The sequence below is a fragment of the Hyperoodon ampullatus genome, assembly GCF_949752795.1.
Source record: "Hyperoodon ampullatus genome assembly, chromosome: 7".
Lineage (NCBI taxonomy): Eukaryota > Metazoa > Chordata > Mammalia > Artiodactyla > Ziphiidae > Hyperoodon > Hyperoodon ampullatus.
The window spans coordinates 19,077,162-19,090,484 of NC_136920.1; the positions used below are offsets into that span (position 1 = coordinate 19,077,162).

Below are 13,323 nucleotides of genomic sequence, written 5' to 3' on the forward strand. Positions count from 1 at the left end.
CAGAAGCACACGGCCAGCGGACATCCCAACACATATTTGTTTGGTAAACTTGGCCATGTCCCTGCAGTTCTCTCTAAAACGATGCCTGCCATCCCACCCTGTGCCAGTGGGGGCCTGAGGGAGATGCAGGGCTGCGCCACGAAGCTGCCAGGAGATGGGAGGATGTGCGGGCCCGGGTTCTCCGAGAAGCAGACTCCAAGGTGGAGTTAAGTGTGCAAGGCTTTCACGAGGAGGCGGGCTTGTGTGACGTGAGATACAGAGGGAAGCAGAGCCTGTGTGATGTGAAATACAGAGGGAAGCAGAGGGAAGCCAGCCAGCAGGCTGCGAAGCAGGAGTGACCCCGAGAGAAGGAGAGAGGGAGAGAAGGTGTCCGTGGACAGCCCCACAGTCTGAGAAAGCTTCTGCAGAGCCATCGGGAAATCTTTGAGCCAAAGTCCACCAACAAAGAAATCTCGTGTCTCCCAAGAACTGTTCTCCCTTAGAATCCCAGCCACGTACACAGTCGTTGGTGGGGAGAAGCCTGTGGGGGGCACAGCCTCCGCCAAAGAAGGGGATGGATTGCAAAGCCAGAGCTGCTCTGCACTGGTCAGTTACACCCCTGTCACCAGAGGTCTGCAAGGCCCATTCTCATCGCCGCCACAGGGGGTACAGTAAGAAGCTGCGATCATATTCTAGAAAGAGCGTAGGCTTTCAGATAGAAAAGAAAATACATGTGGCAACCCAGCGCACTACTGACTAGCCGTGTGGCATTGCGCAAGAAACTTAACCCTGCTGACCCTCAGTTTTCTCCTCTGTAAAACGCCTGGTAAGTTTTTCAGGATGAAATCAGAGTACCCACAAGAGGTGCTCACGAAATGGTGGTCTTTATCCTCCCCCCATCTTGCAGAGCCCAGTGGGCCTAAGGGCTACCCCAAATGTGCTCCCTGACGGAGGACTCCCAAGTCCACAGCTGACCCCGATTCCCTGGGGTCACAGACAGCACTTCCCTCTCACCCCCCACCCCCCCACCAAGCAGACCCAGGAGTGGCACACAGCAGACTTCAAAGGACAACCTGGCATTTAAACGAGTCTACGAAACACCCTGATAAATATCTCCCCCAGGGCCAAAGAGAAATGTTTAGAAGAGGCTGCCGTCCAGGGCTGGGATGGCAACTTGCTACCTCCTCTGAGCTCCAGCTTGTTTGAAAACTCATCACCCAGGCTAGGACTGTGGGCTAAGGCCCAGGTGGGGAAGGGAAGGAAGGAGGCGTCTCCTTGGACAAGCTTGTAAAGCCAGACGGCTGTAAAGCCAGACGGCTGGGCAGGCTTCCACCCCACCCCTGGCACATGCCGGCTCTACAGCTCCCAGAGAGGCGCTCTCACCCCGATTTTCTCTCTGCTCCAATGCGCATTCTCCAGAGTACTTTCTACCTCGCCTTCCCTCCCCCCTACTTTCTACAGACCCCTTTCTCTCTCTTCCTCTCTCTCTCTCTCTCTCTAAGGGTGGCCCCTATTCTTCTCAGTCTCGTGACATTTTCTGGCTCCTGACCCTGTATTTCGTCATCTCTCTCTGTCTCTGAGCTTCCCCGTTTCCCCGAGGGCCTCATTCCTTCCCATCTTTCTGGTTCTCATGCTCTCTTGCTCCCTCAACTCATGTCTCCCTCTCCTTCCTCCTCTCCCACTATCTGGCCTCCCAGTCCAGCTCAGCCCAGCCCAGCCGCCTCCTTGGAGCCGCGTGCTGCCTTGGATTGCCTTCGAGCCACAGGGAGGAGCTGAGCCCCAGAAGTTCCACAGGGGCCTCAGAGCAGCCCCTCCTGTCTCCCCTCCTTCTTCCTCTGTGCAGAGCAGAGATGCTCGGAACCAGAGAGTGCCCCCGTGTAGTGCAGGGGCCATAGCACCCCGACCCAGCCTGCTGCCCCCGACATGACAGCATCCCAATCTCTACCCCCAGCCTCTCTCAGTGTCACCACCTCTTCCAAACTTCTTTCCGTATTCAATCCTTAGAACTAACTGTCAGTATAGGCAAAAGTAAGAAACTGAAACAAATGAGATATCACTTTTATACCAAAGAGTGGGAAATTAGCTGAATTAAATGTGGAGTATCTATTCAAGAGAAGTTCATAAAAATCATGATAAGTTCATAAAAATCATAAATAGAAATCCAAGTAAGAAAAAAAAAGCATCCTAAATAGTATTTAGAGCATAAACCCATTTTGTAAAAAAAAAATATATATGTGTATATGTATATATATCTACATATATACACACATATATATACATATACATGCACACATAATACAGGCATAATCTCCAAAATGTTGACATATTTATCTTGGGGGTGGTAGGAGTATGACTGACTTGTTTTTAATATAATGAACAAATAGTTCTTGGGTAACAAAACATTAATTTAAAAAATCAGGAAGTAGGCAAGATGAGCATCAATCTTCCTCACTGCCCCCTTACTCATTTTAACCCAACAAACTTTTCGGAAGCACCTACTGGGCGCTAGGCCCTGCCAACAGCTGACCAGGAATTGGAGCGATCGAATGTGGTCCCCTACAACGTCCCAGACATTGGCCAGGATGACTCAAGGAGACCCTTCAGGGAGGCCTTTAGCTGGTGTATGGGCTGAAGATGGGGGACTGGAGAAGGAGGCTCTCCAGCAGGGCGAAGGGTATTGGCAGGGCCGTGGTGCCCAGAGGGGGATGCCTAGCCAGGATATCAGTCTGGAAGGGTGAACCCGTAGGAAGGCTTGCAGCAGCTGCCTCTTGAAGAGTAGAAACAGGAGCTACTGCCCAAGATGTAAGGGGGGTCAGGATGAGGGAAGAGAATGGGGAGGGGGCTCGGGGAGGGGGCTCGGGGAGGGAGTTCTGAGCTTGGGCCACCCTCCTCCCACCCCAAGGGGCTCAAACCAGCCTCGCCACGGCCACTGCAGAGACGGGAATCAAAACATGGACCCACGGCTGCCTCACCACGCTGATGCCTTTGCAGTTAAGTGCCTTGGACATGTGCCCTCACAGTGGAACTGGCTGTTGCTGGGGACTGAAACGGCCCGTGTATTCCCAGAGGCGAGGGCAGCACCAAAGGCTGCGGTCCCCAAGGCCCTGAGCCTGGCGGCCTTCTCTGTGAGCCAGAGGGGAGGACATTCTCTTACACCCTGTGTGTTCTATTTTTGTTTCTTTGTTTTCTTTCCTCTGCCTTCTCGTTTTCTACAAAGCCCAGGGCGACAAGAGGTGCAGGGTGAAGATAAAAGGCAGTTCAGATGCCCCGCAGGGCTGGGCTGAGCTGAGCGCCAGGCCCCCACCACCAGGGGGCATCCATCCTCTCCGCGTCTCTCTAAACTGCTCAGCGGAAAGCCTGGCCCTGGTGGCTCAAGTCTGGAGTGTTCTTGGAGGGGTGGGCTGGGAGGGGGCTCCAAGTGTGAGGACCTGCCCTCCTCAACCGAATGTGGTTTATTACCCCCATTACCACAACGGGCCGGAGGAGCCTCTTACACTGCTAACCCAGAGGATTCAGGGCGTAGACAGGGATGCAGACAGCTGCTGGAAAGCACTGGAAAGACAGAGTCCTGTGACGCAAGGAGCACTGGACGCGGAGTCAGGAGAGCAGGCTGCGCGGCCCCTGCTCTTCATGTGACCTTTCCCTCTCTGCTAGGTTTGTTTTCTCATCTGTAAGCAAAGGCGTGTGTGTGTGTGTGTGTGTGTGTGTGTGTGTGTGTGTGTGTGTGTGTGTGTGGTGGGGGGGACTCCGTGGTACCCAAGCGCCCTTCAGGCTCTGACCAAAGACAGATTCTTTGAGGACCCTTGAAGAGGGCAAAGGGAAGAGCTGGAGAAAAGGACCAAAGAACCGAAACAGCCGCCGTTTGCTCCCCCAGCGCAGGAGCGCCTGGCATCAGGCTGAGTCAGCGCGGGGGCAGCGGGGCCCTCACCCGCAGGCGACTTTGAGGGCGTACCCACACTCTCGCCAGCTCCCAGCCCTGCTTCGGACCCCACCACCCACATATCCCCGCCTGGGTCTCCTATCGCTGGCTCAGGCATCTCCCCACCCGTCGCCTGGAAAGGGCTCGGAGTGAGTGGGGTCTTCTGTGGTGGGTACCGGGCGATGACCCTGACCCGGGTCTCCCTGAGAGGTCAGCTACGCCAGGCAGGAGCTCTCCGTCCTCACAGCGCCAACCTTCGCCTCCCTAGCTGCTCCACCCCACCCTGGACACCGGCGATGGGGAACAGACCCGGGAGGCAGGAGAGCTCTGGGCCGGTGGATCCACCGGGGAGGCGGGTAATGCACCCGGGCGCCGGGGACGCGACGTCGTTCCGGTGACCGAAGCTTGTGGAGTTGCCTCCACCCGGGGATTCCCGGCCCCCCCGTTCCAGCGAATCCTCCCCACTTCTCCCCCAGTCTTGGGAGCCTGGGCCCTCAAGGTTCAAGAAGTCAAGAGCCTTGAGAAATGCACTGTGCAAATATATTGACTTTATTTGTCTCCGTTCGGGAGTCTCACAGACATATCCAGGTAAAAAGATCGTTAAATAAACGCCGTCAGCCATCGCAATGCAAAAATAAATATCAATCCTCCGGCCACAGCAGCAGCTGCGCTGCGCCCCGAGTCCCATCGGCCGCGCCTAACAATTATAAAAGTGTTCAGCGAGAGTGTGTGGGCGTGAGTGTGAACGGGTGTGCGCTGGGGGGCACGGTGGAGCCGTGTGCAAAATCGGAGTTGCAAACCATCGGACAAGGGCGTGGAGCGGCTCTCCGGGAAGCCCTGGTGACCCGGGGCGACTCGGCGAGGGTGCGCCTCCCCGCACACACTCACAGCAGAGTTCGTACTGGGAAGAGTTAAAAAATAAACATTTACAAGGGCAGAGAAAGCGGGCCCCCTCCCTGGCGCCCCGGCGCGCGCTCCCGCCCAGGGCGAGCGCAGCTCGGGGCGCCACGACCAGTTCGCAGCCGGGCGAGGGTGCAAGCGCTCGAGGGGCGGCGGTTCTCGGGGGGACCCCGGGGGGCGGGGCCCCTAGGGGTTCGCACACCTGTCCCCGGCGGGCCGCCGAGGCGCGCGAGTCCCGGCTGCGGGCGGCGCCCCTCACAGGGCCGAGTCGGAGTCGCTGGAGTCCAGGCTGTTTCTCAGTTTGCAGCTGCCGAGATGCTCCCTCTGCAGCGACAGGCTCTGCGTGCTGCGGCGCAGGCACTCCAGGCTCTGCAGGAACGACTTCTTGGCCTTCTCTTCCTCCATGGGGGACACGCCCTCCTCCTCCACCTCCTGGATCTCGTCGAAGGTCACCGGCTGCGTCTTGAAGCGGGACTGGCGCGGCCGCCGCAGCCGGCCCTTGCCCTTGGACAGCTTGGCGGGCCGCACGGGCTGTGGGAACTCATCGGCCAGGCACACGAAGTGCGGCATCACTGCCTGGTAGCTGGAGCAGATGCCCATCAGCTCGCCGGGCTTGGCGGCCGCCATGGCGCTGCCGGCGTCTTCGGGGTCGGGCGGCGGGGCGGCGGGGCTCTCCGGGGGCGGCCGCTGCGCCGGGGCCCCCCGGGAGGCAGCAGCCTGGGGCTCGCCGGGCGGGGGATCCAAATCTGCTGCGGGGTGGCGGCGGCCCTCGCGGGCCCGGGTCGGCGCTCCTCGGGAGGGCAGGCGGACCCGTCGAGGGGCGCGGGGCTACGGGGGCGCTGCTCCGCTGCGCTCCGAGGCGCTCGCCGCCGCTGCTGTCGCCGTCTGCCCCGCGGCCGCCCGGCTCGCCGCTTATATAGCCGGCTCCTGCCCCCACGGCTGCGAGCTCGGATGACAGCGAATGCCTTTTAAAGCGTGCGCGCCCCGCGCCCTTCCGCCTGACGTCGCCCCGCCACTCTGGGAAAGTCGCGGCCCTTTCCCCAGCGCCGCCCGCCAGCCCGGCTCCGGAAGGCAGGCCCCGCCCGCGGGGGGTTCCGGGAGCATCCGAGGCTCCGGAGGACGCTGCGGAGCAGGGGCGCAGGGTGGCCCCGGAGCAGGGGTCCTGCCCGCCCTGGGATCCCCAAGTCTGGACCAACCGCTGCGACCGCGGGGGCCGCACGTCCGCCTCTCCAGCCTCCTAATCCCAGAGGCGCACAATCAAGGCGCTTGGTTATTTGGCCGCGCGGGTTCTGCGCTGAGCGCGCGGAGCGGGGGCAGCCCCCAGTCTCCTTGCTGCACGGAGAGCCAGGCCACCCGGCCTCCCCAAAACTGAGTTCCGAGGAAGGACTGGAAGTCCTCTTTGGATCCATGCCACCTCCCTCCCCAAACACACACACACACACACATACACACACGCACACACACGCGGGCACGAATACAAACACACCCGATTTTTCCAGTCCACTTCTCTTCCCTGTCTTCTGTTTGTCTCCTCACTACCCGCACCCCCCAAGTCCCTCGCGCACCCCCATTCGTGCTCAGAAGAATGACACTTAGATATGGCACTAACAACAACAATAATGATCACTAACCATCTGGAGAGCTTTACTCCAGGCTAGGCAGTGAGCTGTGTTTTACATATATTCTCCTACTTCATCTTCCTAACAGTCCTGTGAGGTAATTCGTATTCTCCCAGTTTTACATAAAGTGGAGGCACAAAGAGGAGAAGTAATTAGCCCATTAGAGACTGCTGGGGAAAAGTGGGCTCCACTCCAGAGTCCATGCTCTCACAGTCCCCTGTTAGGGGTTGATACCTACCAATGCCCCCACGGCTGGCTTGCAAGAGCAGGTCCCCTGCCCCAGGGTTCCCAGACTCCCAAGAGGAAACTGTGAGCATTACTCTGACACACGGCCCTGGGGTGCCAGCAGCCAGCTCACGGGGCTGCTGAGAAAGGAGGGAATCCATGGAATTTGGCCTCCATTCCTTCCATAGCCATTCAACAAAGAGTTATTGAGAACCTACTGTGTACCAGCTCAGGAAAGTCCCTGCGCTCATGAAAGTGACAGTCTAGGTAAGGGGGCACGACAGACAATAAACACCTAAACAAGAAATGTACTGTGGGTGGTGTGATAGCGATGCAGATGGAGAGGTGGAGGGGGTGGCGAGGAAGCAAGGAAAGGCTCCTCAGAGTCGGTGTTTTTTTTAAAATATTTATTTATTTATTTATTTTTGGCTGCGTTGGGTCTTTGTTGCTGCGCGTGGGCTTTCACTAGTTGCGGAGAATGGGCTCTAGCGTGCATGCTTCAGTAGTTGTGGCTCACAGGCTGCAGAGCGCAGGCTCAGTAGTTGTGGCGCACGGGCTTAGTTGCCCCGCGGCATGTGGGATCTTCCCGGACCAGGGCTCGAACGAACCCGTGTCCCCTGCATTGGCAGGCGGATTCTTAACCACTGCGCCACCAGGGAAGTCCCCAGAGTGGGTGATATTTAAAGTGCCCCCTGAAGGACAATATAGCACCACCAAGTGTTTAATAGATGCCACACTCTGAGCACTTTTTATGCATTAACTCATTTAATGTGTTCACTATTTTATTTAATCCTCTTAGCAGCCCTGGATAACAAGTACTTTTACTATCCCCATTTACAGATAGGAAAACCAAGGCACAGAGAAGCTAAGCACCTTTCCCCAAGGTCACACAGCTAGTAAGCAGCAGAGCTGAGATTCAAACCCAGACGACTTAGCTCCTAAGCCCTCTCGCTTACACACTACACTGAAGCTGTCTGCCCCTTGCAGGACAAAGAAGGAACCGGTGTGTGACCAGTGCGGGGAGAATGTTTAGGGCTGAGGGAATGTGGTGTAAAGACAGTGAGGCCGGAAGGAGCTTGGCTTATTCCAGGAACAGCAAGAAGACCCATGTGGCTAAAGTGGAGGGGACAAGAGGCATGAGAAGCAAGGACACTCGCAGAAGGCCTTGAGGGCCATGTTAAGGAGTTGGCATTTTCTTTAAAAAAAATTATTTATTTATTTTAATTTTTATCGGAGGATAGTTGATTTACAATGCTGTGTTAGTTTCGGCTGTATAGCAAAGTGAATCAGTGATATATCAACATATATCCACTCTTTTTTAGATTCTTTTCCCATATAGGTCATTACAGAGTACTGAGTAGAGTTCCCTGTGCTTTACAGTAGGTCCTTATTAGTTATCTATTTCATATATAGTAGTGTGTATATGTCAGGAGATTGCATTTTATCCTGAGGGCGATGGTAAGGCACTGGAGCATTCTGAGCAGGGGAGCTCCGTTCTATGTTTTTAAAAGCTCACTCTGGCTGCCGTGTGAAGAGTAACTGGAAAGGGTAGGGGAAGCAGCAGGCATCCCACATAGAAGATCGTTACATGACCCACAGATATAGGACACGGAAGACCTGGATGAGAGTGAAGAAAACGGAGCTGTAGGGAAGTGGTCAGATTTGGGATTTGTCTGGGGATAGGACTGAGAGAACTTGCTGATGGACTGGATGGCGGGAGGAGGTGTTGAGTGGAGGGGGGTGGAAATCAAGGCTGACATCTTTGTATTTGGCCTCAGCAAATGTTAGATGGTGGTGCCACTGATACAGGGGAGGGGTGTGGGGAAGAGAAGGTTGGGGAGGGGAGGGCCATTGTGGGGTTGGGGTCTGCAGGTTACCCATCAAAATCCACTACCCACCAGGGTGATGCCTGAAATGATCATATCAGAACCATATTATGTGAGAGAAAAATTCACTTCTCTAATCCTAAAGCCACTGTATTGAGGAGTTCCTTTTTTTTTTTTCGGTACGCGGGCCTCTCACTGCTGTGGCCTCTCCTGTTGTGGAGCACAGGCTCCGGATGCGCAGGCTCAGCGGCCATGGCTCACGGGCCCAGCCGCTCCGCGGCATGTGGGATCTTTCCGGACCGGGGCACAAACCCGTGTCCCCTGCATCGGCAGGCGGACTCTCAACGACTGCGCCACCTGGGAAGCCCCAGGGGAGTTCCTTTTAATAGCAGCTTAGCAATATTCTGATACAGAAATTGGTACCAGGAATGGAAAGCTTCCATGTATAAAAACCCTAAAACATGTGGCACTGGCTTGGCCAACAGGTGGTGAGCAACATGGAAACAAATACTGGAGAATGGAAAACCAATGACCCTTGTTATGTTGTGACAAAACGTTTAATAAAAACATTACCTGTGATAATTTGGAAGGCAGACCATATGCCTACCTGAGCCACTAATTCTAGAAAAATGGTTGGAAAGAGCCAAAAACATTTTCATGTGTTGGCTGCTTGATGCTGCCTTTCGCAAGATACTACAAGAAAGAGATTGCCTGGTTTTCAAGAAGAGATGAACAGAAAAGGAGATAACATAGAAAATCACTGTCCTCAGGGTTGGAAAAACCAACTGGTTTTGCCCAAAGAACAGGAGATCAGACCTTCGGCGCTCAGAGCCTTTCTCAAAGCCTGTCTATTAGGCCAAACAATAAGCCAAACAAAGGAATCACCCTTGTGGCAAAGTATTCTCTTAGGGGTATTGCCTTGTCATCCAAGTCTATTATTTCAAATGTCCTCAGGGACTTTTAAACTTTCATTTAAAATGGGAGACAAAGGGCTTCCCTGGTGGCGCAGTGGTTGAGAGTCCGCCTGCCGATGCAGGGGACACGGGTTCGTGCCCCGGTCTGGGAAGATCCCACATGCCGCAGAGCGGCTGGGCCCGTGAGCCATGGCCGCTGAGCCTGTGCGTCCAGAGCCTGTGCTCTGCAGCGGGAGAGGCCACAACAGTGAGAGGCCCGCGTACCGCAATAAATAAATAAATAAATAAAATGGGAGAGAAAGAGGTGGGTTGGGCAACACAGACAGACAGTAACTCCATCAAGAAAGGAACTTGGAGTGTGGTTACTGCCCACGGAACTGACTAGAAGCAGAAAGACCCAAAGCCTACTACGTTTCTGAAGGGGTTGTTATTATCAATGAAATTGAAAGGCTAGACTTCAAAAGCCCATGATTGTCCCAGCCTAAGTAAGCGCTCAAGGAGGACAGGCTTTCAACACCCTGTTGGGTGGCGGTCGAGAGCCACAGACAAGGAGGAATGTGCCAAAGGCAAAGCCGGGGGCCAGGGAGACACCAGATGAGGGAGCTGCCCCCAGAGAAGGGGGTCCCCCACCACCAGGGCAGGAAGGCCTCACCATTCTAGGGGGTGGAGCGTGGTAGAGACTGCTAGCTGTCCACCCAGCTGGGCCCACTTCCCAGCTTCCTTTGCAGCTCCGGGGGGCTGTGTGTCTAAGCTCTCATCTGTGCAAGTGAGCAGAAGTCAGACTCCTGTCTAACTTGCTTAAGAAGAAAGTCCTGCCCGGGATTTCCGTGTTCTTTCCCTCACACTGGCTGGAAGCCCTGGCGGTTTCGTGTTAAAGACAGCAGTGCCATCCTCAGTCTGGGTCCCTAAATGACCCTGTGGGATGGAGCTCTCTACCAACCCGAAACATTTCCCTTGGAGCTATTTTGTGAGTGCCACCAACTGAGTATTTTTAAGCTACTCTAATTTGGGGTCTCTATTATATTGACTTAGATTGTCCTAGCCAAGAGAACCACTAGACATCCAGGTGGAGAGGTCGAGCAGGACACTGGAACTTAGAGGAGAGGCGAGGGATGTAGGTGGCCGTGTGGGACTCGTCAGGGTGTAGACAGGGGAGCGGGTGAAAACCCACCTTCCAGACAGAGCAGGGCTGGAACCAGTCAACAATGGGAGGAGTATGAGCCAGTCAAGGACTCAGAGAAGCAACATCCAACAGGGTAAGAGCGACACCAGAACATGTCAGAATCCCAGAGAAGGAGGTTTCTAGAAGGAGGGAGATGATTAGAATGGCAGTCTAAAGACAGGTCCTAGCCTGGCTCCACCTGAACTTCCTGTGAGGCCTGGGCCAAGCCCTTTGTTTCCCTGCGCCGAGGACGTCTCAGCTCCCCTGCCGCTTCCTCAGAGCGGCCTTCCTGGCCACCCTCTTCAAGGCTCCCCCCTCGGTCGCCGTCTGCAAGGCCTTCTCATTTACTCGTACTTGTCAGTGTGGTCTGCCTTCCCGGTGGACTCTGTCTTTCCAGGACAGGCTAGGTTGCTCCCCCTGGCCACCCTGGGACACAGGGTGGCCATTACTGGGGATGCAGGATGGTCCCTGTTCTCAGCAGGCCTGTAGCCCTGGAACTGCAGAGGAAGGACAGAGAACGTCATCTGTGGAACACCTACTCTGTGCCAATAGTGCTTTACACGTGCCTCTCTTAAATCCTCCTCATGGCATCCCTTAAGGGGGACCCTACTATCACCCCATTTTACAGCTGAGGACTGAGGGTGCTTTGCAGCTTACCGGGGTCACCTTTGGTGTTAAGTGCTGACGCCGCCACTCAAGCCAGGTCTGCCTGACTCAGAAATCAGTGCTCACTGTTTGCAACAGTGCATCTCACCATCCCTTTGATGTGACGGGAACAGCACAGGACTAGAATTCAGACACCCAGGTTGCAGCATCAGCTCTATCAGCCACATACCCTGTGGCCTTGAACCCACTGCTTCCCATCTCTGAGCCTCAGTTTCCCCATCCGTAAAGTGAGGAGGCTAGACTCGGATTTGCTGGGGGCCCCTACAGCTCTAATATTCTAGAATCCTTGGAAGGATGTACAGATGGGGGGACCCAGTTGCAGGAAGCAGATGTTTCCTCTTGGGCCAGAGAGGGGCAAGCAGCCCGGGCTGAGGCTGCAGGGAAAGGCTCCCCTCCATGGAGGGGGCTGCTGGGGGAGCAGATGGGGCAGGAAGATGGCAGCAGACTGGGGAGGGGCTCGTGCCATCACCTCCTCCACCATCCCCACCCACACTTTGGCTTTCGGGCAGAACCAGGGTTTGAAAATAGCGACCACCGGTTATTCGGCTATTAGCAGGGCTTTGTTTCCAAGGGAGCCTGCGGTACCCTGTCCCAGGTCAGAAGGGAGCAGGGATGCTGAGTCCGTTCCGGGATGCAGAGAGGCAGTGAGCCACAGAGGCTGCGCAGCAAGGTGGGAAGAACCAGGTCAGGGTGGTTCTGGTCACAGGTCCTCCTCTGCTTCCCGACAAGAGGGCTTGGCCTCTTCCTGTGGCTGCCTTGCTGCCCTGGCACAGACCTATTGCCAGCTAGAAGCCTGGGTCAGCTGGCTGTGCCCTCCTGCTCACCCAGAAGTCTCCCCAGAGTGGATCTCAGGCCTCCAAGCGCTCAATGAGGTCATGGTTATTCCACATGTTGCTGTTTGGGTCCATCTGTACTCTGGGTGTATTTGGCTCAGCGACCGCTTGTCTACGTGTGTGTGTGTGTGTGTGTGTGTGTGTGTGTGAATCCAGGTGTGCGGAGATGGAATACAAATGTGAATGTGGCATAAGGAGTGGGGAGGAACAAGTGCCAAGGCCTCTCCCCAGGGGTCCTGCCGCCGGGCCCCACCCTCCCCTCCTGTTGCGCCCTCTCCCCCGCTGTGGGCCCTCCGCACAAAGCCCGTGGCTTCAGCATCCAACCACCTGCTTCTGCCTCACTCAGAATGAGCTCTTGGTCTGGTAAGACTGTGAGCATAAAAGTGTTTTGATAATTTTGCCGGACGGTTGCCATGACAATCCCCAGCAAGCTCCAAGAGAGGGTGTTGGTGTGTGCAGGGGAGCGGGGAGAGAGTGTGAGCCTGAGAGACAGAGAGAAGGGATAGGGTGCAGGGAGATCCCCAGCGATACCCTCAAGTCAGATCTTCAGCCTCCAGTCCCCTCCACGCCCCCGGTGGCCCCATTCATGTCACGATGAGCTCACTGTCTAATCTGGGCCTCACTGTACGCAGTGCAACAGAATACCAGCTGCTGGCAGGGAGGCTGCTGGAGGTGGCACGGCAGGGCTCATCCCACTGGGGGAGGCACCCTGACAACCCCTCACTCCCAGGATGAACCCCAGGGAACACCATCCTGGACTGGGGATCAGGGAGATTCTTGGGGACCCAGAGCCCAGGGAAACCTCCCAACAATCATGCCCAGGCTGTGGGCCTGGCTTGCTGATGTGAATAATGGGAATGCATTTCCCTGCTAAGGGCTTGCTACCTGGCACAGCTTTGGCAGCCCAGGGTCTGTGGCCCAGTCCTTCCTGCGTGTTTTGCAGGCCTGAGTGTCACCTCTCCCGGGCCTGCTGGCCAGGAAATCACTACGTGGATAATGATAACATTACCATCTGTGGCACTTGAGCTTGGCAAAGCAGTTTCCCCTCTATGACCTCAGCAAAGCAGGGATATCTTTGCTGTCTTTTGAGTGGAGAACAGGGGCTCAGAGAGGGGAGGGAAACTAGATGAAGCTCACACAGCAAGCAGCAAGGTGGCGGCAGAATAAGGATGGAACCCAGTCCTGAACTTTTTAGTCCAGCTTCGCTGGCCTGAGGACAGGTTCTCCGGAAGGGGTCCATCTGGCACTGCCCCTCACATATAGGCAGGGAAACTGAGGCC

The 13,323-nt window shown here is 55.8% G+C and overlaps 1 protein-coding gene across 1 annotated transcript; it reads right to left on the reverse strand.

Moving 5' to 3' along the window:
* Window positions 1–4,426: 4,426 nt before the first annotated feature.
* Window positions 4,427–5,516, reverse strand: LOC307056019 (uncharacterized protein C11orf96 homolog). Its single transcript, XM_079708398.1, has one exon. The coding sequence runs from the start codon at window positions 5,423–5,425 to the stop codon at window positions 5,054–5,056; it is 372 nt and encodes a 123-aa protein (XP_079564524.1). The 5' UTR covers window positions 5,426–5,516; the 3' UTR covers window positions 4,427–5,053.
* Between the last annotated feature and the right edge of the window lie 7,807 nt (window positions 5,517–13,323).